Below are 24,160 nucleotides of genomic sequence, written 5' to 3'. Positions count from 1 at the left end.
ACGGTGTAGCTCATGTTTAGACTTGAAACTTTAAAACGGCGTTGAGACGGTATTACAAGTAAATACATTTCTCCTACACATGATAAAAATTCACGTCTGTACACGTATTTGTTTTACTTCTGTACAGTGATGATATTGCAGTCTGCAAGTGAAAAGTCTTGAGACGTTTTGACACCATTAGCCTCCGATCATTTACAGGCGTGCAGGTGATTGGTCAGCAGGCCTTTTGGCACCATGTGCAGGTGTGAACTTTTAAAGTCTTAACACGTTATAAAAGACTGGGCATCTCATACTATCTGACTGTTTTTGCAGATTTTTTGCGCGACTGCAATATTGGGGATAATACACTACTGAACATTTAACCCTTTCAGACGTTCATATAATGGAAAAAATAAAAGAATGTGTACTCTGTAGAATGAATATTTTTCATCCAACTATACACTGTATATTATACAGTATTGGTCTGAACATGCTGTCATTGCAAAGAAAAATTTGAACACTATATACACACTTATATATCCAGACCCACTGTCCATTGTGATGGACAATAATGTGGTAGGGCTGCCGGTAAGGAGCTTAGGCTGCCCTCTGCTGGAATTGAGAGTGCTCTTGTTACTCTGAGGCATCACAGGACGCCAGGTGAGCTCAATAAAAGTCCCGGTAATTAATTGTTACTCCACTTCTGTTTGGGTATACGGGGCGCATGTATGTTTGGAGTGCACGCTGCTGCTGGAGGAATTGAGATCGTTAGGTCTCCGTTTGGTCTCATTTCTGTGTTTAAATGGCATGTTTTGGACCTAAAGGCAATGTATTTTAAAAGGGTACAGCCCTAGCACTACAGCTGATCCGCCGGATTAAACGTTTGGATACTTTTTAATCTAATATTTTACTTCACTGCCAAATAGTAGCAAGAGTGTGTGTTTTATATATGTACAAGTGAATGTGGTGGAATTAGTGTCTTTTGTGAATGTGCTGTGGTTCTTTCTATTGTTGATCTATTTATAGTTACACTTAGCCGAAATTGGAGTTTTGTATATTGATTGATTGTTTTGTTTTATTATTTTCATTTAGAGATTGTGAATTTGTAGCACTGAATTTGAGATTATTTCTTGGTAATTACTTTGTGTGGGGTGTTTGGTTTTCTTTGAACACATTTATTTGTTTTTGTTTTGTTTTTTTTTCATCCAGTGTTTTTTGTTTCTTTTTATTGGATGACGGCTATTAAGTGTTAAACTATTGTATAGATTCCACCATTGAAGTTATGGCATTATTCATCTATGTTGACTGAGGCTAACCACCGGCAAAGATATTTTACAGTACCCACTCGTTTGCTACTCTGAACCAGCGCTGGCAGTTTTTTTTGTTTTTTTTTGTTTTTGTTTTTGTTGCTTAATTGTCACACTAAATAAAACTTGTTCAATTGTGACAGTTTGTTTTACTCATTTAGTTGAGTGCCTAAGCGTGGGATCCCCTACCCAGTAAATTGGGGTGGCGTAGTCTATTCTATTGCGTGTAAGGAGGTGTCGGAGACCGGTCACAAGACAAAAAAAAACTGTGTATAAAGTTATGTATTGATATTAACCTTATCTCACAGTTTATCACTTAACAAACACATAAAATGACAGTAATGCAATGGGAGGGGCTAAGCTGATGTTTGATTGGCTGTTAAAGGTCTTTTCGGGTGGACAACAGGTCTCAAATATTGTTGTGTGCAGGAAAGCATAATATACAAAGAAGAAAACACGATATCCATTGCAAAGGCCGCAGGGTCTGAAAGGGTTAAGCTCTTTCCTGGTTACTAGGAGACACAGATAAACAAACGTGGAGCGGCTGCTGCTGTTTTCTGCTGGTTGCGCAGACACAGTAAAGACGCAGGAGGTAAACATTTAAGGGTCATGGATTTAAAAATGTGATCAGTGTGGTATTTTTAAAGATTTTTAAACGTACATAAATTCGATTGTTATGGTGACTTTAACTCACCTTATTAAAAAGCTTCGCTCCACACACGAGTGACTTGTCGCCATTTTTCTTTTCCTTTTTCTTTGTTAACTTGCAGTTTTTCTTCTTTCGTGCTCTCAGTTTGGCTGTTGCAGCTGTCTGTTCAGATTGAGTCGCTGACCAGAGTACACTACTAGATTACCATTCTCAGAGTCTTGTCGAAAACATCAGACGTTTGCTCTACTACGACTGGTCTGAAAGACGATCGGGAGGCCTGAAATCTGCGGCCTTGGCCTCACCAAAAGTCGACTCAGAAATCTACAGACTAAAGCCAAGTCAGCCAGACAGAGAATCGAGACTAAGTTCAGGGGGGAAGTCGTGTAGTGTTACTCGATTCTGATAAAATACATAAATATTATGTTTGTTCATAAAATTAATGTAATTGTGATTTTGAACATTTACATCACGTAATTGTTTAACCTGTAACTACATCACTTTTTCTATTCATCTTCTACTATATTTCTTAAAAAAAACGTTTTAGTATCTGATATTTGCAGTATATCTACTAGGGGGATGTTTTGTATATAAATAAGTAATAAAGAGATGTAGATTATCTTTTCTTTTAACTATTTTGCTTAAGGATATATTTCTTACTCTGAGGAGTAATAGTGCTTTGGTCTATGTCGCTGTGAGGCTTGTGCTATGGTCCTGTGACATGAGATAAGCCCTTTATGCCCATCTCTAATCTATCCTGCCAGACATGGTGATGGTCTGGTACAGGAGCTGGAATTGGGTTTTATCTAACTCCGTGAAAGGAAACCAACCTTCAAGGATTTTGGCCTGAATGAGAGTCACTCTTGCTGACGTCATTTGGATGCGCATGAGGGGCCAGTTCAGTTCTACATTCTAATGGTTTTGATACGTGACGATGAATCAGAACTGGGGTGTCTGTTTACGCAGAATTTAAATAAAGCGAGTGCTTTGATCAAGTCTGTGTTAAATGGAGAGGACGCCTGCGGGTGCTCTCATCCCCACCACTTTCTTTTTTCTCTCTCTTTCGTTTTATTTCGTCATGCTTAGTAACTAAGACCGGTGCGACTAAGCGGTTCGAAAGCCTGGTTTAAAAAGACAAGCAGTTCCAGGACCTGTGATTCCACGACCAGCTGTAGGTTTATTTTTAGTAATGGGTGGGTTTAATTTTAGAAATAAATGTCAACGGGCCCTGTCACGAAGGAAGCCAGGTTGGCGTGAGCATAGTGCGTGTTGGTTTGCTGAGCCGGTTCAGTCCCCGGTTGGCATCTGACATCAGTAAATGCCAACTCCACCGTCCGGAAATGGCGCGTACTGGCATGTGCCATTCGCTAAGTGGGACAAAGCAATAACTGGCAACGAGTGGCGCTCGCTGCTCACGCCGCTCTGTTCGTGGCATTCGCCGTTGGCACCTGTCACTCGGAAACGGTATGTGCCACCCAGAATAGTCACGTACCAACAGCTCCTGTGAGTAAAGCAGTGACTCTGACAGCAGCTACTCGGCTAGGCTAACTTGCAGCACATCGTAGACCTCCATCGGCCACCAGAACCTGGGAAAAAAATAATGTCGAAGACTTTGTACAGATAGTCTGTCATTTCGTTGGTTCGCTGGTTCTGCTATTGGGCAGAAGATTCTAAGCAAAATGCTTTATTTATTTATCATCGTATTTATTGAACAACACACGAGAAAGGCAGGCTTGTGATCTTGTTTAATTTATTATTTTTTGGATAATTTACAGTGATTCTTCGGCATCTGCGACGGACTGATAGACAGCTGCACCCACTGTTTAAGAAGTGACCTCTATCTGTAGCTGTGACAGCAGCGTTCACACACAGATTTCTGTTAATATATATTATATAATATATAATTCAAATAATTTGACCATAATTCCCTGAACAGAGTATGAACAGAACTGTCAACGGAACTAACAATTCATTTTATCTTAAAATCAGCAATTTGAACTTGTGTTATAGTTCTGCTTACTAAATACAGCAAAGTAATTGTAAATTAATTTCACTGCTAGGCTAAGCTAGGTAAACATTGCAACATTCATATTATACAGCAGAAACACAATCACAGTCGTTGATACCCAGTAAACAAAGCACATCCATAGACGTCCAAAATGTGTTTAAAAATAGTCAGTTCATTGGTCACCTGTTAATAACGTTAACGGTCGTTTCACTGTAACGCAGTAATAATGAGAAGGATCATGATAATAACAGCAGCAGTACCACTGCTTCTAGCCTACTGCTACTACAACAACTACTACTACAAATAATAATAATAAGAAGATGAAGCAGAAGTTCTGTTTGTAACTGCCAATTTCCACTGTCAGCAAGGCAGTCTTGTCATTTAAGCGCTGTGGGTTTGAGGGATGTGTCGAATGCTTTAACGGAACACGCGTTATCCGTTTGAACAGGCACCAATCCGAGCCCCTTCGGAGGGTACTCGTTTGAGAAAGTCAGCCACCCAGGAGCCGCCCACAGCACATGGCTTTACTGTCGACATTGATCCAGGTGAGTAAACGATAGCTGGCCGTTTTAGGTAGATATTTTGCCACATAGGGATCAGCAAGCTTACAACGATTCTTTAAATATTAGTATTATCGTTTGTTTATGAATAAACGGTATATGTTAGCCAGCTAGCTAGTTAGTATTTTATACAAGGGCAGAAACTGTCTTGCTAAGGTTTGCTAGTGCTAGAAAACTCATGCTAACTACGGGAAACAGCTGTCAGTGGTGCACGTCATTAACGTAGCTTAGATTTCAAGAATTGTCTGTATTGGCTGAATATAGCGAATTAAAAACTTATAGCGAAATAAAAACCTCTCAAACAACCTGAGTATGTTTTATTCTAGATTTGACAGACATGATTTTAGTGATGAGTGTGATTCTCTCTGTGCTGGAATGACACCTGGTCTCATGACACTAAAACTAGAAGAAGTCATCTACGAGTCAACCCATATAAAGTTAATGGGCCTGATGGGCTTAAGGGAAGGGTCTTAAAGGAATTTGCCATCCAACTGGGATCTGTTTTTACCCGGCTATTCCAGATGTTTCTTAATACCAGTTTCGTTCCCTAAGCCTGGAAAACGGCAACAGTCATCCTAGTGCCAAAAATAGCTCGCACAAAATCGTTGAATGAATTCAGACCTGTTGCTCTTACAGCATTATTATGCAAATGCATGGAGCGCCTGGTGAGCAGGGATCTTATATCACAAACAGCTAAGCACATGGACCACATGCAGTTTGCCTAACAAGCTGGTCAAAGAGTGGAAGATGCCACACTGATTCTTCTGGATAAAGTATTTGGCCACTTGGACAAGGCCAACAAATATGTCCGGGTACTTTTTATGGATTTTTCCTCTGCTTTTAGCACAATTCAGCACCATCTCCTTCTGCAACGTCTGTGTGACCTGAATGTCAGTAGTAGCCTTGTCTTGTGGATCATGGAGTTTCTGAGAGAAAGGCCCCAACGTGTCTGTATCAACAACACTTTTTCCAACTGCCTTGTCTTGAACAGTGGTGTCCACAGGGGTGTGTTTTATCTCCCATTTTATTTTCCATTTACACAAATGAGCTTAAACATAACAGCGAAGACATCTGTCTTGTAAAGTACACTGATGATATGGTCCTTGTTGCCTGTCTGCAAGATGTTACCAGCCCCTCCTACTCTCAGTGCATCAACCATCCAGCCACTTGGCTTGATGGTAGCTTCCTTGATCTTAATATCAGTAAAACCAAGGAGCTATGTTTTGGAGGGAGGGTGGCAGCAGGCAGTGTAGGATCTGGCTTCAAACCAATCACCATGAAAGGGGAGGAAGTGGAACAAGTCGTTCATTTTAAATACCTGGGAACAGTTATCGACAACAGACTCACTTTTCAGAATAATGTAGTTTATGTTTATAAAAAAGCAAGGCAGAGACTCTCTCTCCTCAGGAGGCTGAGGAGTTTTAACACCAGCAAACACACTCTGACCATGGTCTACAGATCACTTATAGAGAGTATTATCAGTTTCAATATTGTGTCTTGGTTCAGGAACCTCTCAATAAAGCAATGAAATAAATTGACCCAGGTGGTCAACCAGGCCAGCAAGATTATTGGAGATGAACAACAGTCACTACATAACTTATACCTCCGATCCGCAACCATTAAGGCAACCCAGATTTACAAGGACCCTACCCACCCCCTTCATTCATCATTACGTTTTTTTTTTTGCCATCGGGCAGGAGACTTAAGGTCCCACTAGCCAGGAAGAATGGGTACAAAAAATCATTTGTGCCCACTGCTGTGAACATTTTGAATAAGGACATAATAAGTAATACTCAGTTCATGTGCACTGTTGCTATAAGTGTTTTTAAGTGTTTTATGTGTCTAAGAATGTAATTTCTGTGCCAGACTGCCAAAGACAAACTTCCATTTTATACAAATCTAATGGACAATAAAGTTTTCTTATCTTCTTATCTTAACCATGCATTTATTGGCCTTGCTTTGTGCACTGGGACATAGTCATGCTGAAACGGAAAGGGCTTCCGCCAAAACTGTTCCCACAAAGTTGGACACAATGCAGTCAGATAGGTATGTTCTTTGCAACACCCAGACTCGTCCATGAGACTGCCAGGTAGAGAAGTGTGATTCATTACTTCACAGTACACCTCTCCTGTAGGTCTCCTTATTGGAAAGTGTTCATCAAAATTACATAGAATTACATAAGAAGCTGCCTTCAGTGTGAGGTCGGGAGGAGTGGAGTATTTTGTCCAGTTCATCTGTGAGTAAAACAAAAGCTAGAAGCAACACCACTAACACTTAAATCGGGGTTAACAGTTATACAAATGACAAGTGAGTGTTTCAGTGGCGTTTCTCGATTTTTGAGAGTGGTTAACCTACGTTCAGTAAACAACCACAGCATTGATGTTGAGAAACACTGTGGAGCTGAATGTTTGTTGCTAGGTTAATCCAATGGACAATAAAAGAAATTCAAAGTCATTGTGGAGCATCATGGTACCAAGATTGTTGGCGCAACCACTAACAAAAAAGTTCAGTACTTCTGTATACTTTCAGTTGTCTTGAGTAGAAGCATGGTTGGTAAACAAGGTAGTTGCTTATATCCACTGCCTCAATAGCCAACAAGTCTTTAAATTCAGGTGAAAATCCGCTCCGCTTCATACCATAACGATCTCGCTCAACATACCCTGTAATTTTCTGTTTGTACTTTTCTCAATATCATCCATTCTACTTTTCACTTGTTGCCCTCCAGCTGGAATTTGTGTCATTGCAGTCATGTGACAGTAGAAAGCATTTTAGACATTATAGTCCATCTGTTTCTCTGCATAATTTGTTCATCTCTTTACTCAATTCATCAATGATCAGGACCACAGAGCAGGTATTATTTGCGTGGTAGTTCGTGCAGTGATAGTTACATGGTGATGTGTTGCTGTGTGTTATGCTGGTGTGAGTGGACGAATAGGACTAATGGGAAGCTGAATTTCTAGGTGGATGTTGAAAGCCTTATTCACATCAGGCCAGAGAAATTATATATCAAAGATAGAAACCCAGTCCGCCACAGTGAGGAAAATCTGCTTGTTTTTAGCCTTCATATTTGCATAATTGCACAGTTAATCTGTGTACTCGTCCATGTGGAAATAAGGACTGATGTGCTGTGAGTGAGGTTACAGTGCATGTCGGGGACATTTTATTATGGATCTGGAGGAGTGGAGCTGTCAGGGAGGCTGTTTCTTTCTCGTCCTGCTTTCTCAATCACGTTATGACCTCCAGGTTGGAGTCAGTGCTGTTGTGTTTAAACAGAACACAAAGAGCATGAGAGCCCAGGCTGCCTGATAACATCATGGAGCTTTAACCCCTAAGCCTGAGTGATGAGACTCACTCGCTGAGAAGGTAAAACTATTTTGAAAAGGTTCATATCATTGGAGCTGTTTTGGTTTCCCTCAGGTAATACATTTTAAAAAAGAAGAAGAAAACATAGTGCTAAACTTTAAATCTGGTGGTGACTCAGAATGAACGCTAGTATATCTGTTTAAAAGAAAAAACTGTGGTTTATACTTAACCTGTTTTAAAGAGCACATTTTCCTTTTTGTATTTCTACTTTTTCATGTTCTTGTCATCCTAAAAACATTTACATTTTAATTTTATAATCTGTTTTACTTTTGAAGTTTTATGTGTTGTATTCTGTTCTTAGTTTGAGGTATATTGCATGTTACATCTCATAGGGGTAAGACACACAAAGAGGAAGCAAGACTGACCGCCCAGACACCAGACCAGAACAAACAAACTTTATTAATAAATAATAAACACATCAAATATAGATTTGACCATTTATTTGATGCATTGCACTTTCATTCAGTCATCAAAATTATTCTCAGCAATCCACTGAAGCAAAGTAACCAAAAAATAAAGGAAACATAACTTCAGGGAGACCCAAGGCCCAAAATAACAGAAGAGCCTAATAACAATAATGTCTTCACTGGCCCATAGGTACCTGTAGGCCAGTAAATCAACAATAACTGATCTGTTTACTGGCAGGCAGTCGGGAGCGGAACCATGTGAGGCCGGGTAAGGGTTGGTGCCGGGAGTGTATGTAATGGTATCCTAACTGTTTTATTCATTGTCTCAGTGAAGTTGTAGGATGAACACTGTAAAGGTGGCAGTTATTGGAGCAGGTGTGATTGGGCTGTCTACAGCAGTGTGTCTAGCTGAGGCTCTCCCATACTGCTCTGTGAAAATACTGGCTGAGAAGTTCTCTCCAGACACCACTAGTGATGGAGCTGCTGGGATCCTTATGCCTAAAGTGTTTCCAGGTAGGAAAGATTGTCATTAATTGTTACATAAGCAACAAAACTGTTCATAATTCAGTTTAGTGATCATAGCATTTTCTAACTGTAGAGTTGGAAAGAGGAGCCAATTGTTTAATTGTCCTCTTAGCAAGGAAAAATGACAGAAATAAAACGACTAATCCATATTTCAAGATGTCTCAGATCAATTGAAATGATAAAGATGCATCACAAAGAACTGTGAAGTATCACTTCTCAGAAAAAAGTGCTCTTGTGGCTCAGCTCACCAAAAGACATGATTTGGTTCAAAATTATATTTAAATGTCTGCCATTTAAATGACTAGATGATTATATATATATATATATATATATATATATATATATATATATATATATATAGCCCTTCCTGGATCGGGGCCTTGTTGTGGCGGAAGGGCTTGTGTGGTCTAGGGATCTTCAGAGCCAAGTCATGGGGAGCAATGTATAGGGTCTCCCAGGGCGAACAGGTCTGGAGTGAAGACCCAGACTAACACGATCCAAAGTTTATTCTCCATGAATATGGTACATAAAAAATCGTGTACCCTGCCCGGGAAAGGGTCACCGGGACCTACCCCTGGAGCCAGGCCTGGGGGTAGTGTTCCACGGCGAGCGCCTGGTGGCCGGGCAGCCCACGTAATCCGGCCGGGCTCAGCCCGAAGAGGCAACGTGGGGAGGCCATGTGGGCCCACCACCCGCAAGGTCCAGCATGGGGGAGCGGTGCAGTGCCATATTGGCGGGGAGGCCCTAGTTGGCCTAGGCCCCTGCAGCAGAAACTAGCTCTTGGTACATGGAATGTAACCTCACTGGGGGGAAGGAGCCGGAACTTGTGTAGGAGGTTGAGAGGTACCAACTAGATATAGTTGGGCTCACCTCCACCCACAGTGTCTGCTCTGGAACCAAACTCCTGGATAGGGGTTGGTCTCTCTCCTACTCAGGGGTTGCACAGGGTGAGAGGCGCCGGACGGGTGTGGGGATACTCACAAGTCCCCGGCTGGTGACCAGGCAGTTGGAGTTTGTCATTAATTGTTACATAAGCAACAAAACTGTTCATAATTCAGAGTTTAGTGATCATAGCGTTTTCTAACTGTAGAGTTGGAAAGAGGAGCCAATTGTTTAATTGTCCTCTTAGCAAGGAAAAACGAGACAGAAATAAAACGACTAATCCATATTTCAAGATGTCTCAGATCAATTGAAATGATAAAGATGCATCACAAAGAACTGTGAAGTATCACTACTCACTGCCCCTTAGTATGTGTGCATTCACTAGTGTGTATGTGGTGTTTCACTGTATGGATGGGTTGAAATGCAGAGGTGAAATTTCCCTGTTGTGGGAATGATAAGGGACCCTTAACTTAATATTAGAAAGGCAAATGCAGTGTTAGGAGTCTTGCCCAGTAACTTATCAGTATGATACTTATCTGTATTCTTGCCTTGACCAAACGTGCACTCCCCTACACAATGAAGCAGTATAAATATTTGGTTTTCCCTGGTTGACCAACAGATATCCCTGTGGAGCGCCAGCGGCGTTGGTTCAAAGAGACGTTTGCTCATCTGCAGTCAATTGTTGAATCACCTGAAGCCCCAGAAGCAGGAGTGTACTTGAGCTCAGGGTACTGTATGAACTTACAGTGTGAACTTATTATGTGTCAAGAGCAAATAATAAGTAAAAAATATTGTGAAACAAAAAATTATAATGCTTAAAATTTTAAATGGAAAAAAAAAAAATATATATATAATTTTATTTTTTTTTTAATACCGATAATCACATGTAGTATAAATGAATCTCTGATGATTGCTGTTTTTTTTTTTTGTTTTGTTTTTTAAAGATACCACATATTCAAAGAAGTGCCTACTGATCCAAATCCCTACTGGACTGATTTTGTGTTTGGATTCCGCACCATGACAGTTCATGAGATGAAGAGATTCCCAAAACATAACTTTGGCCAAGCTTTCACAACAATAAAATGTGAGTGTTCCAGATACCTGCCATGGCTGGAGAAAAGGTAAATTATTTCCACTTTAAAAGCTATTATTCAAAGAAGAAAACAAGCCAAGCAAATAATATACTTTAGTAGTACAGTGCATTGTTCAGTGGCTGTGGCAGTTACCAAACCAGACCCAGTCTATTATCTTTAACAGGTTTAGGAAAGCTGGTGGTCAGATTAAATGTGAGAAGGTGACTGACCTTCAGCAGCTCATCCCACACTATGATGTCATTGTGAACTGCTCAGGACTTGGTTCACATCACTTGGTGGGAGATGAAGGGGTCTACCCAGTGCGAGGGCAGATTCTCAAGGTTCATGCTACTTGGCTGAAGAACTTCATTCGGGATGGAGATGGAAAGACCTACATCTACCCTGGCATTGACCATGTCACTCTAGGGGGTACTCGGCAGAAGGATGACTGGAGGCTGGAGGTGGATAAAGGAGACAGCGAGGGCATCATGGAGCGCTGCAGTCAGTTGGAGCCGTCATTGCAGAAGGCTCAGGTGTTAGAGGAGTGGGTGGGTCTCAGGCCTGGCAGGAGGAACCTGTGTGTGGAGAGGGAGTGGCTGCAGGCTCAGGACCACCAGGTGCTACTGGTGCATAACTATGGCCATGGTGGCTGTGGTATTAGTCTGAGCTGGGGCTCCGCACTAGATGTAGTTGGGTTGGTGAGGAAGAGTCTGCATGAGAAGCCACTTCGCGCAAAACTGTAAATGCACTAGTAGTTCTGCATATTAGTCTCTAATGTCATTACTATGCAATGACCGGTTATGTAATTTTCCATTTGTCTTCTTAAGGGCCTTCATAGTTTAATGGTTTTAGCCACATAGTGATTTATGTTGAGAAAACTATGAAGGTAGAGAGAGGAGAAAAAAATAAACTTCACTGTTTATGGTGGCATTAAAATAATGAGTTGCTATTTTAACATTTTGATATAGTTTTGTGCAATAGTGACTTATTTTCTTGTGTTTATCTCAGAATAATGAATTGTTTTATTGTGACAGAATTTTGATGTATATGTCTAAAAATACTGATTTAGTTATCTCCAATTAATTATCTAATTAATTATTTATTGTCTCAGGATTCTGACATAGTATCTCAGGGTAATGACTTAATTTATCGAAATAGTATCTCAATAATGACTTACTTCTTCAAAATTTTGATTTCCCTTTAGATTTGAAGGTATTAAGATGAACTTGATATTTTCATTGTTATTTCAACATAGCAAAGTCATAGTATAACATGATAACAAGAAATTGTGAGCAAAGTCTTTTGAATTAGAATCAGAAAGTCAGAAACAGAGAAAGTGAATAAAGATGTAGGCACATTTTTTTTCTCCTGTACCTGTCTGGAATAGGCTGAAATAGAAAAAGACCATTTTTTCAAACTATGTATTTCTGGTTTGTTTTATATTGAGCTGTATATTTTTACAATATAAATTTACAATCACATTAACATACTAATTACATATTATCATCCATATTTGTTGTACATACATTTTTATTTAACTTTTTTGTAGTAGTACAGTCCTTAACAAACTTGACTCAGCATAAATATCAATGTTATAATAAATTGGTACACACAGTTATGTGTATTCTCAATCTTAATTTCCAAATACAAATCATTATTGGAAAGAGCTTTTAAGCAATTAATGCAATTAATTTCCGGAGTGATGAACCAAAAGTTGTCACAGTGTGGCTGGGTATTTCCTTTTTCTTCCTCTCCATCTGTCCTTCTTTGGCCGCCCTTGTTTGCACTTCGGATGGAATCTAGCTTTACTTCTGTCACCACTTCCTCCCTCTGAGGAAGCATCCAGCACTGTGGCTGAGCTGCTCAAGTGAAGTTCTTCATCATCTTCCACCAAATCACTGATCTCCAGCAAACGCACCACATCAAGCAGCTCCTCAGTGTTGCTCTCCTCCTCAGACACTTGTGCACTGTAGATGAACTCAAGCACAGTTTCAAACATATTCACAGCCATGCCATCTAACTTGTAGATGGACTGGCTGGCGTGATCTTCTGCAGTGAACATTAATGAAAAATGTTCACTGCTTGCAGCCAGTAGAGCCTTATGTGCCTTAAAGTGCACATCCTACACAACAAGGGTTACGTTATGAAGTATATGTGTCTTTTTCAGTGTCAGATTTATTCAGGATGGAGTACTTATTGATTTTTGAATGTAAGGCTAGGAACTTTATATGACAAGATGTCTAAGTCTACATGCTCAAAATATGAAAACAGAAACAAAAAGCACAGTATATCCACATTAGATATGTTCGTTATACAGTTATATATATACGATAGACATTCGACATGTTTGTACCACTGACACAGTTGGTAAAGTACTAGTACTTGAGGTTGGGTAAAGTAGCCAAAACGATCTTAAAGTAAAAATATAGTAAAATAATATAGTAAGACTCCAATAGAGGAAAAAGCCACTAATACAAATTGAGTCAGAAGTATCCAAAAACTCTAGTCCCTACAAAACTGCGCTGTGGACCTACTTAGTACATCTAGAATCTATCAACACCGGTAATTAAGTGATATTTTAGGTCTGAAATGATATACAGTCTAGATTCTTCTTCTTTCGGCTGCTCCCTTTAGGGGTCGCCACAGCGGATCATCTGCCTCCATCTTGCCCTAGCCACTGCCTCCCCTACTTTTACACCAACCATCTCCATGTCCACCTTCACTACATCCATAAACCTACTCTGAGGTCTACCTCTTCTCCTTCTGCCCGGCAGCTCCATCTCCAACATTCTTTGACCAATATATCCACTATTCCTCCTCAACACATGTCCAAACCATCTCAACCTGGCCTCTCTGGCTTTATCTCCAAACTGCTCCACCTTCACTGTCCCTCTGATCTGCTCATTTCTAATCTTGTCCATCCTTGTCACTCCCAATGAAAATCTCAGCATCTTCATCTCCGCCACCTCCGGCTCAGCCTCCTGTATTTTAGACAGAGCCACAGTCTCCAAACCATACATCATAGCAGGACGCACTACTGTCTTGTAAACCTTCCCTTTCACTCTTGCTGCTCTCCTTCTGTCACACATCAGCCCTGACACCCGCCTCCACCCAATCCATCCTGCCTGCACCCTCTTCTTCACCTCTTTTCTGCACTGTACATTGCTCTGAATGGTTGACCCAAGATATTTGAAGTCATCCACCTTTACCTCTACTCCTTGCATCTCCACCTTTCCACCTGCCTCCCTCTCATTCACATGCATGTATTCCGTTTTGTCTCTACTGACCTTCATTCCTCTCCTCTCCAGTGCAAACCTCCACCTCTCCAGATTCTCTTCCACCTGCTCTCAACTCTCACCACAGATTACAATGTCGTCTGCAAACAACATGGTCCATGGAGCCTCCTGCCTGACCTCATCTGTCAACCTTTCCATCACCATTGCAAACAAGAAGGGGCTCAAAGCTGATCCCTGATGTAACCCTACCTTCACCTTGAAACCATTTGTCACTCCAACTGCACACCTCACCACTGTCTCACTATCCTCATACATGTCCTGCACCACCCTAACATACTTTTCAGCTACACCTGACTTCCTCATACAGTACCACAGTTCCTCTCTTGGCACCCTATCATATGCCTTCTCTAGATCCACAAAGACACAATGTAGCTCCTTCTGACCTTCTCCGTACTTCTCTACCAACACTCTCAACGCAAAAATTGCATCTGTGGTAGTCTTTCTGGGCATGAAACCAAACTGCTGCTCACTGATCTGAACCTCTCGTCTTAGCCTTGCTTCAACAACTCTTTCCCACTGTTGAACCTGCCATAGAAGACCAAAATGAAGATAACCTACTCTTTCAGTGAGCCAGAACAGTTTGTGAATAATAGGTTTGAAACTGAAGAAAACTTTAAATAAACAAACAAACAAAAAATTACTTTAAAATACTACGTAACTCTGCCAACGTGTCTCTTTTAAGGTCACTTTGCCATCCCAAGCCCGGATAAAGGAGGAGGGTTGAACGTAGAACAGCAGTTCTGCTAACTGCTATTCTTATGCTAACATTTAACAACACAGCAAAAAACTGATTTATTTCAAAGGCAACAGAAGTTGTTCATTTGTTCTGAGTTCATTTGTAGTTCTAACATATCTCGGGTGTTGTTTTTTTTCTCTCCCACATCAAAAACATATATTATGCAAAGTAGGCGAAGGCGTCATTTAGCGACTTCTAGCGACTTTTCGGACAGCCAATAGCGACTTTCCTTATTGAAGAGTTGGCAACACTGCTCTTTCCCATACCTTCATGGTGTGGCTCATCAACTTTATACCTCTGTAGTTACTGCAGTTCTGCACATCACCCTTGTTCTTAAAAATGGGGACCAATACACTGCTTCTCCACTCATTTTGTTGAACAACCTGGTTAGAAAGTCCATTGCCTTCTCTCCTAAACATCTCCATACCTCCACAGGTATGTCATCTGGACCAGCTGCCTTTCCATTCTTCATCCTTTTTAAAGCTGCCCTCACTTCCACCTTACTAATTCTCTGCACTTCCTGATCCACTATCTCTCCCCCGTTGTCCTCCTCTCTCGTTTACCTCATTCATTAGTTCTTCTAAGTACTCCTTCCATCTACTCATCACTCTCTGTTCACTCACTAGTACATTTCCCTCTCTATCCTTTATCAGCCTAACCTGCTGTACATGCTTTCCAGCTCTATCTCTCTGTTTAGCCAAATGATACAAATCCTTTACTCCTTCTTTACACCATGATGGAGCAGTTTGAATCCACCTCCAATGTTCCTGGCCTTGCTTCCTTTCCATCTGGTCTCCTGGACACACATATCTACCTTCCTTCTCTCCATCATGTCTGCAAGCTCTCTGCCTTTACCAGTCATTGTCCCCATGTTGAGAGTCCCTAACCTCCACACTCCTGCCTTTCCTTTTCTCTCACTGCCTTTTAACCAGCCTTCCTCCTCTCCTCTTTGATGGTCTTCGACCTACAGTAGTCCAATTTCCACCGGCAACTGTAAACTTGGCCAAGGTTGATTATTACAGTCCGCTTTTTTCGAGGAGTCAAAATAAGGTGTCCAAAAACACCACAGAAGCACGTGATCCCACCAGTGCGCATGCGCAGTGTGCCGCGGCTGAACTCTGTTATACAGGAGCTGCTCCGAGCGCACAGTGGATTTTTCTCTACATCTACTCCTAGAAGGTGAGCCTCACAGATATCCCGCCGTCCTGTGCACAGCCAGAGGGGTGAGCGCAGTCTGCCGATCTGTCAGCGTGGAAATGTGTCGCGTCCTGAGGGGTATAGAGCAAAGCAGGCTTGACTTCAAAACCAGGGCCAAATGAAGAGAAGGACAAATAACGTCAGCTGTGGCTTTGTGGGTTTGGGTTTATTTGGTCTGTTGCTGCACCTGCTGGATTTCTGGAATACATTCTTATAGATTTCTGAGAGCCTGTAAAGGACATCGCGATAACCTTAGACTTAGGCTGCGTCAGAGAAATTGTAGAGGAGCATTACCACTCTGTAATGTCTAAGGCATATGTGTCAAACTCAAGGCCCGCGGCTTGCAATTATATCCGGCCCGCGAGATCATTTTATATTATTGCACTAATGGCCCGGCAATGTGATGCGCTGGTAACACAATAACAGTAATAATAATGGTAACAGATCCCATAATGCAGCGCTTCAGCTGCCTTTCGGAGCGCTTTCCGCGCCTATCAAGTCTAGTGTCTGTTGCTACAAGTTATTGCGAAGCTAGCCCCGCACGATGCCGAAGAGAAAAGTTTATTCTGAAAACAGAGCCTTTCAAAACCGATGGGAGGCTGAGTATATGTTTACTGACATTGCCGGTAAACCTGTGTGTCTCATTTGTGGCGCTATTGTGCCTGTATTCAAAGAATATAATCTAAGACGGCACTATATGACAAAACATCAGGATAACCTGAAAGACCTGAATGCAAAGCAAAAGATACAGAAAGTAGAAGAGATAAAAAAGAAGCTGACATTTCAGCAGGACGTTTTTTACCCGTGCCAAATCACAAAGTGAAGCTGCTGTGAAAGCAAGTTTTATCGTGGCGAAGGAGATCGCTCAAGCAGCCCGGCCGTTCACCGAGGGAGAATTTCTGAAGAGCTGCATGATCAAGGTCAAAGGACATTTTTGAAAACGTATGTCAAAGTGTAACCGACATGAAACTGCCCTGGGACAAACTTATTGGACTTACAACTGATGGAGCACCGGCTATGTGCGGTGAAAGAAGTGGACTAGTGCGAAGGATGCGAGTGAAGATGCAGGAGGAGAACTGTACTGGTGAGTTAACAGCATATCACTGCATCATACACCAGGAAGCACTATGTGGCAAAGTCCTGAAGATGGACCATGTAATGAGCACTGTAACGCAAACCGTAAACTTTTTCCGAAGTAAAGGTTTAAATCACCGGCAATTTCAGTCCTTTATGCGGGAGATAGATTCAGAGTTTGCCGACATCCCTTATGATACAGAGGTGCGTTGACTAAGTCGGGGAAAAGTTCTCAATAGAGTTTTTGAGCTCAGCAACGAAATCTGTCAGTTCATGGACAGTAAAGGAAAAGACTCCACCTTTGCAGGATGAAAAGTAGAATGTGAGTTGGCGTTTCTGGCTGACATGACCGCTCATCTCAATGCGTTAAACCTCCAGCTCCAGGGACGTGACCGCATGATCACTGACATGTATGACGCAGTGAAGGCATTTCAAGTGAAGCTGCTTTTATGGGAGAAACAAATGCACCAGAGCAACTTGCCTCACTTTCCCTGTTGCCAAGTAATGCTGTACCAAGTCGGCACAACGTTGTTCATAAATACGCACTTTGCTGACAAACTGAGCGCAGTGCGCACGGCGCTTTGGTGAATTTTGAGTTGCTTCGCAACCCATTTGCCGTCTACGTGGAAACTGCACCTGTGCAGATTCAGATGGAGCTGATTGAGCTGCAGTGTAATGAGACACTAAAGGCAAAGTACGACACTGCAGGGCCCACAGAGTTTATTCACTCCATTCCTGCAGCAATGCCCCAGCTCCGTCTACATGCGGCTCGAACCTTGTGCATGTTTGGTAGCACATATCTGTGTGAGAAGCTGTTCTCAGTGATGAAGACAAACAAAACAGCACACAGGAGTCGTCTCACTGACGAGCACCTGCAGTCCATCCTGAGAGTCTCCACAACACGGGACCTCACGCCAAACATAAACGAACTTGTTGCCAAAAAAAGATGCCAAGCGTCCAGCTCTGATAAAACAGCACAAGAGCAAAGAAAACGGAATGTTTCGATTCGTTATTTGTTGTTGCTAAAAGCACAAAATGTATTTATATTTCCAGGTTTTGTTTTGTTTTGCAGCATGTTCATATTTCTAACTTGTATCATTTTGAGTGGATATATTTTTATGGAGAGCAAGAAATTTGTTATTTAAAGTTTAAGTTTATTTTTTTATTCCAGAATAACATTCCTGTCTATTTTTATTCATATTTATGTTAAAAAAACATGTAGTTTGAGTGTGTTCAATAAATGTTTATTCTGTTCGGATTAAAGTGTGTTTTGAATTTTGTCCCCCTGTGCAATTGAGTTTGACATCCCTGGTCTACGGGGTCTCTCAAATGCTAGAAGGCGCTCGAGAGCGAGTCCAAAATGCATTGGTTAATATAGAGAATTTAAGCAAAGCCAACATTTATATATGTATAACGAATACATTAATTTCCACAGAACAGGATGCGACATTTTAATCCCGCTGTTTTTTTTTGTTCAAGCGCTTTTGAACTCGAGTTTTAGGAGTTTAAAACTGTGCTCTTGTACATTCATGACGTCAGTGAGCGGAAACTGCCGATACTCGACAACCAGTCGACACTCAGTAGCAATAACGCCGTTTAATCAGCATTCAGTAGCAGCCATGCTAGCGTCCTTCTGCCCCAAGCCCGTTTGTCAGGGCCGGCCCTTCCATTAGGCGATATAGGCAAATGCTAGGAGCGCCGTCTGTCCAGCGGGGCGCTCGCGTGCATGTTTTTTTTTTCTTTTTTTACAAACGAACAATTAATAAATATGAAAACAAGCAAACTCCACATAACCATAACTTCATTGTTTAATAATATTAGTCAAATTAATAATTATTATAATAACAACACACAGCACCTATCACCCGCCCCCCCCGCCCCACCTCGTTACTGTTTCTCTGTGAGGAAAAAGTCAACGCCACAGAGTGAGCGCCATCTCCCCGTAAAGATGTCTAAAAGGCAGAAGTCCTCTGGTGCCCAGGGCAGAAAAAGGAGAAAAGAGGGGAAGAAAGGCGGCAAAAAACAGAGATAATATAATATGGTGAATTAACCATATGTATGTTGTACAGTAAAAGTAAAGAAAAATAGTAACTAGCTAGCAAGTGATAGCGTCAGTTACCCCCTTCCCTAAACTCATTAAAGAAATTTGAAAAGACCCCCCAGTTTCACTAAATAAGCAGGTCTTAATCCTCCTTGATTAGAGACTCTCTGCAATAAGCAGAAAGTTGTTCTCTGCACTGCTTTATGTAAAATAGTTTTAACATTTTTTTGTGCAACACCTTTATATTTATTTATTTATTGTTATACGGTTATATTTATAATTCATTTACTTTTTGTTTCTTTAATACTGATTTTACTGTTTTACTGTTGTTTTCGTTTTAAAATAAAAAAAAAACCTCAAAAATATAAAGATTTGCAGTGTCTCTGTGAGTGTATAAACCCGATGATTGATGATGCAGGGGGCACCTACCAAAATCTCGCCTAGGGCACCACATTGGTCAGGGCCGGCTCTGCCGTTTGCTGTATTGAAAAGGAAAGATACAGATAAGTTTTCTCTGCTTATTAGTGAAATGCATCCATCTTCGTTCCAATTCTAAAGGAAGGTCCCGGCAGGTTTTCACGAACTATTTTACTTCTCATTTTAGCCGTTTAGCTCCATTCAGCCCCATTCAGCCCCGTGCATTCAGCCCCGTGCAGTACTCATGTGCGGGCGCCCTCTGGTGTTCGGCAGTCATGTTTTGGATACAACGAGGAAATACGAAGTGGCCAGACTCTTCTTAAAACAGCCCTGGCTGCATCACCACGATAAATAACACGAGAGTTGCGGTTCTGGCTCTTGTACCGGAGACTAGTGCCCTCAAGCGGTGAGACATTTACAAGGCCACCTGTCATAAAGTCTAGTGGCTCCACAGAGAAAAACCTGTGTGACATTTTTTGAGAGTGTTTTGCAGCATATTCTTAGTTTATTCGGTGTGTAATGTGATATATATATGACAAAGAGAAACATTATTTCACTGTTTTAATGTTCCATTCTCAAAATCCTCTTTGATCTAGACTAGCAATTGAAATTATGGAAAACAGTATTTGAATTTATGCACCAAATTTCATATTTTGTATGTTTCAAAGATTTTAGCTATAATTTCTCTCAGTATTTGCTCATTCCTGCCTTTTCTCCAACACTATCCATTCTGTCCCTAGGTGAACAATGTGATTTTTGATACTTCATCACCACCAGGTCATTTAATTTAAATCAAAGTCTTCAAATTAAAAATGAACTTGACCAAGACACTTTGTTTAAAGTCAGAATAGCTCATTAGAACATCCTCATTAACAAGCTTAACACTATAACAGGGTAAGGGCTGGTGTTCCAGTGCTTGTATCCTTTATGATGGTGCTGTCGTGACTCAACACTTGTTTGACCAACAAGACTAAGTACTATTTATGGTTTGTAAAATAAAACGAATTCAATTGTTTGTTGAAAGAAAATAAAAAGAATCGAATTAACTAAAAAATGCAAGAAGACTCCTCAGAATTCAGAAGTGCAGGTCCTTTATTCCTTTTGAGCATGGAGAGTGTATTCCCAATGGGCCCTTGGGCGACACTCACACATATACAGAGTTTGTACACGTTTTATACCCTCGGTGAATCGGCGATGTCTCCCCACCTCTTTTTGTCATCTCCTGATTTCATAAAACCACCATTATATCCAAATTGACCTCCATACGTCTATCATATAGGGTCTTGTGTAAACCATTATCTCCAAGTCTAGTCTGAATCATTTTTAAAAAGAACATTGTGCCAGGCACATTCTAACACATTCTAGCATAATCGCTGGCATTTCTCCATCTCGGTTTTTGGCCTTGAAAAGTTCACAAATTTCCTCGCTCCCTATAAAGTGTCTGTCTTCTCTCTTATGCCCTACTGAGGAAGCTTGTTTTAGGGCACTTGCGCCAATGTGCTAGGCCTTTATTTATGGTTTATCCTGCATAATGCATGGCATTTTAATTTTGAGAATCTTTAATTTACATCAGTGCCCTAACTGTTTTATTCATTGTCTCAGTGAAGTTGAAGGATGAACCCTGTGAAAGTGGCAGTTGTTGGGGCAGGTGTGATTGGGCTGTCTACAGCAGTGTGTCTAGCCAAGGCTCTCCCGTATTGCTCTGTGAAAATACTGGCTGAGAAGTTCTCTCCAGACACTACTAGCGATGGAGCTGCTGGGATCCTTCTACCTGAGGTGTTTCCAGGTATAGTGGACCATTTTACATTTGCATAGGCAACAGAGATGCGCATCATTCCCCACAGATATTCAATAGTCGTGGCATCTTCCAGACTATACAGTGTGATGGAGTATAACTACTTGTGTCTCTGAATGATCAGATATCCCTCTGGAGCGTCAGCGGTATTGGTTCAAGGAGACATTTGATCATCTGCAGGCCCTTGTTGAATCACCTGAGGCTCCAGAAGCAGGAGTGTACCTGAGCTCAGGGTACTGTATGAACTTGCATAATAAACACAGCCATATCTCACACAGATCAGTGCATACTGCTGCCCTGGATCAAAACCTTGTATTTTCAAAATAGTAACTTTATAGAGAAGGAAAAAACCTACTTTTAATGTAAGTTAATGGAATCAGACTTTTTTCCATGTCATTTTGGGCCATTTCTTTTGGTCCATTGATCATGAAATGAACACACAATGTAAAGGCTAACAGGTGCTTCCAAAGTAATTAAAAAACTGAAAGATGACAAAAATGGAGATATAAGGTTTTGTTCCGACAGCATCAACATACTATAAACAGTGTTAATATCTGGCAATTGCTGTTCTCTTCTAAAGATACCACGTATTCAAAGATGTGCCTGCTGATCCAAAACCCTACTGGTCTGATTATGTGTTTGGATTCCGCTTCATGACAGATCGTGAGATGAAAAGATTTCCCAATCATAAATTTGGTCAAGCTTTCACATCAATAAAGTGTGAATGCCCAAGTTACCTGCCATGGCTGGAGAAAAGGTAAATTATTTCTCTATGCAGTGTCATTTGCAAGCATAATTGAAAATTCCTCCTCACAGTATGTTTTGAAACCTCGTTGAGCTTTTTTGTATATTACCTCTGTTGTTCTTCCATACCTTTTGGTTTATATCTTATAAACTAAACATGAACCCAAACATTCTAATAGTCTGTTTTCATTATTAGGTTTAGAGAAACTGGAGGTCAGATTAAATGTGAGAAGGTGACTGATCTTCAGCAGCTCATCCCGCACTATGATGTCATTATGAACTGCTCAGGTGTTTGGTCCCATCAGCTGGTGGGTGATCAGGGGGTCTACCCAGTGCGAGGGCAGATTCTCAAGCTTCATGCTACTTGGCTGAAGAACTTCATTCGGGATGGAGATGGAAAGACCTATGTCTACCCTGGCATTAACTATGTCACTATAGGGGGCACTCGGCAGAAGGATGACTGGAGGCTGGAGTTGGATAAGGGAGACAGCGAGATGATGATGGAGCACTGCAGTCAGCTGGAGCCCTCTTTGAAGAAAGCTCAGGTATTAGAGGAGTGGGTGGGTCTCAGGCCTGGCAGGAAGAATCCACGTGTGGAGAGGGAGTGGCTGCAGGCTCAGGACCGCCAGTTGCTACTGGTGCATAACTATGGCCATGGTGGCTGTGGTATTAGTCTGAGCTGGGGCTCCGCACTGGATGCAGTCGGGTTGGTGAAGAAGAGTCTGAATGAGAAGCCACTTCACGCAAAACTGTGAATGCACTTGTATGGTAGTTTGCAAGTCGTGATTGTCTCCATCATCACTGCCCAGTGACAGGTTAGTACACTGGCTATATACACTGCTCAAAAAAATAAAGGGAACACTTAAACAACACAATATAACTCCAAGTAAATCAAACTTCTGTAAAATCAAACTGTCCACTTAGGAAGCAACACTGATTGACAATCAATTTCACAACCCACAGATGGGGGTTGTGCTCACAGCCCAACACCATGCAGGACGCTTGGCATTTGCCAGAGAACACCAGGCAAATTCGCCACTGGCGCCCTGTGCTCTTCACAGATGAAAGCAGGTTCACACTGAGCACATGTGACAGACGTGACAGAGTCTGGAGACGCCGTGGAGAGCGATCTGCTGCCTGCAACATCCTTCAGCATGACCGGTTTGGCAGTGGGTCAGTAATAGTGTGGGGTGGCATTTCTTTGGAGGGCCGGACAGCCCTCCATGTGCTCGCCAGAGGTAGCCTGAATGCCATTAGGTACCGAGATGAGATCCTCAGACCCCTTGTGAGATCATATGCTGGTGTGGTTGGCCCTGGGTTCCTCCTAATGCAGGACAATGCTAGACCTCAAGTGGTTGGAGTGTGTCAGCAGTTCCTGCAAGATGAAGGCATTGAAGCTATGGACTGGCCCGCCCGTTCCCCAGTCCTGAATCCGATTTAGCACATCTGGGACATCATGTCTCGCTCCATCCACCAACGCCACATTGCACCAGACTGTCCAGGAGTTGGCCGATGCTTTAGTCCAGGTCTGGGAGGAGATCCCTCAGGATACCATCCGCCACCTCATCAGGAGCATGCCCAGGCGTTGTAGGGAGGTCATACAGGCAACATGGAGGCCACACACAATACTGAGCCTCATTTTGACTTGTTTTAAGGACATTAAATCAAAGTTGGATCAGCCTGTAGTGTGTTTTTCCACTTTAATTTTGTGTGTGACTCCAAATCCAGGCTTCCATTTGTTAATAAATTTGAGATTTTATTGTCAGCACATTCAACTTTGTACAGAACAAAGTATTCAATGAGAATATTTCATTCATTCAGATCTAGGATGTGTTCCCTTTATTTTTTTGAGCAGTGTATTTTCTTAAAGACAGCCGAATATAAGGTCATTCGTTTAAAACATTTTCAAATTAAGTACTTCTGGTGTGTTTCACAATAATCTGGAGACATTTTGCTACTTACAAATTATTTACTACATACAAATAATATTACCACGTGAATATAATTCATGTTTGAGTCACTTTTTTGCAATATTTGCACTAATCCTAGACTACCTAACAAAATCAGCACACATGATCAGAAAGTTATGCTCAAGACATTTTCCTCTGCT

The 24,160-nt window shown here is 41.5% G+C and overlaps 2 protein-coding genes across 3 annotated transcripts; both read left to right on the top strand.

Annotated features, from left to right (window-relative positions):
* Positions 1–1,810: 1,810 nt before the first annotated feature.
* Positions 1,811–12,426, top strand: LOC108428702 (D-aspartate oxidase-like). Of its 2 annotated transcripts, none has more exons than XM_017699924.2 (6): positions 1,811–1,878; positions 4,389–4,485; positions 8,600–8,783; positions 10,297–10,405; positions 10,622–10,798; positions 10,935–12,426. In XM_017699924.2, the coding sequence occupies exons 3-6, from the start codon at positions 8,612–8,614 to the stop codon at positions 11,491–11,493; spliced, it is 1,017 nt and encodes a 338-aa protein (XP_017555413.1). In that variant the 5' UTR covers positions 1,811–1,878; positions 4,389–4,485; positions 8,600–8,611; the 3' UTR covers positions 11,494–12,426. The 2 variants fall into 2 exon arrangements, with proteins under 2 accessions (XP_017555413.1, XP_017555412.1); XM_017699923.2 differs by lacking the exon at positions 1,811–1,878 and adding an exon at positions 3,214–3,396.
* A 3,443-nt stretch (positions 12,427–15,869) lies between these two features.
* LOC108428701 (D-aspartate oxidase-like) lies at positions 15,870–23,000 on the top strand. Its single transcript, XM_017699922.2, has 5 exons — positions 15,870–15,961; positions 21,114–21,297; positions 21,431–21,539; positions 21,887–22,063; positions 22,247–23,000. Exons 2-5 carry the CDS (start codon positions 21,126–21,128, stop codon positions 22,803–22,805), a joined length of 1,017 nt encoding a protein of 338 aa, XP_017555411.1. The 5' UTR covers positions 15,870–15,961; positions 21,114–21,125; the 3' UTR covers positions 22,806–23,000.
* The last annotated feature ends 1,160 nt before the right edge of the window (positions 23,001–24,160 follow it).

The sequence above is a fragment of the Pygocentrus nattereri genome, chromosome 10, assembly GCF_015220715.1.
Source record: "Pygocentrus nattereri isolate fPygNat1 chromosome 10, fPygNat1.pri, whole genome shotgun sequence".
In the NCBI taxonomy this organism is placed as follows: Eukaryota; Metazoa; Chordata; class Actinopteri; order Characiformes; family Serrasalmidae; genus Pygocentrus; species Pygocentrus nattereri.
Note: the sequence above shows the minus strand (reverse complement) of the source record. Positions and strands in the feature narration are given on the sequence as shown.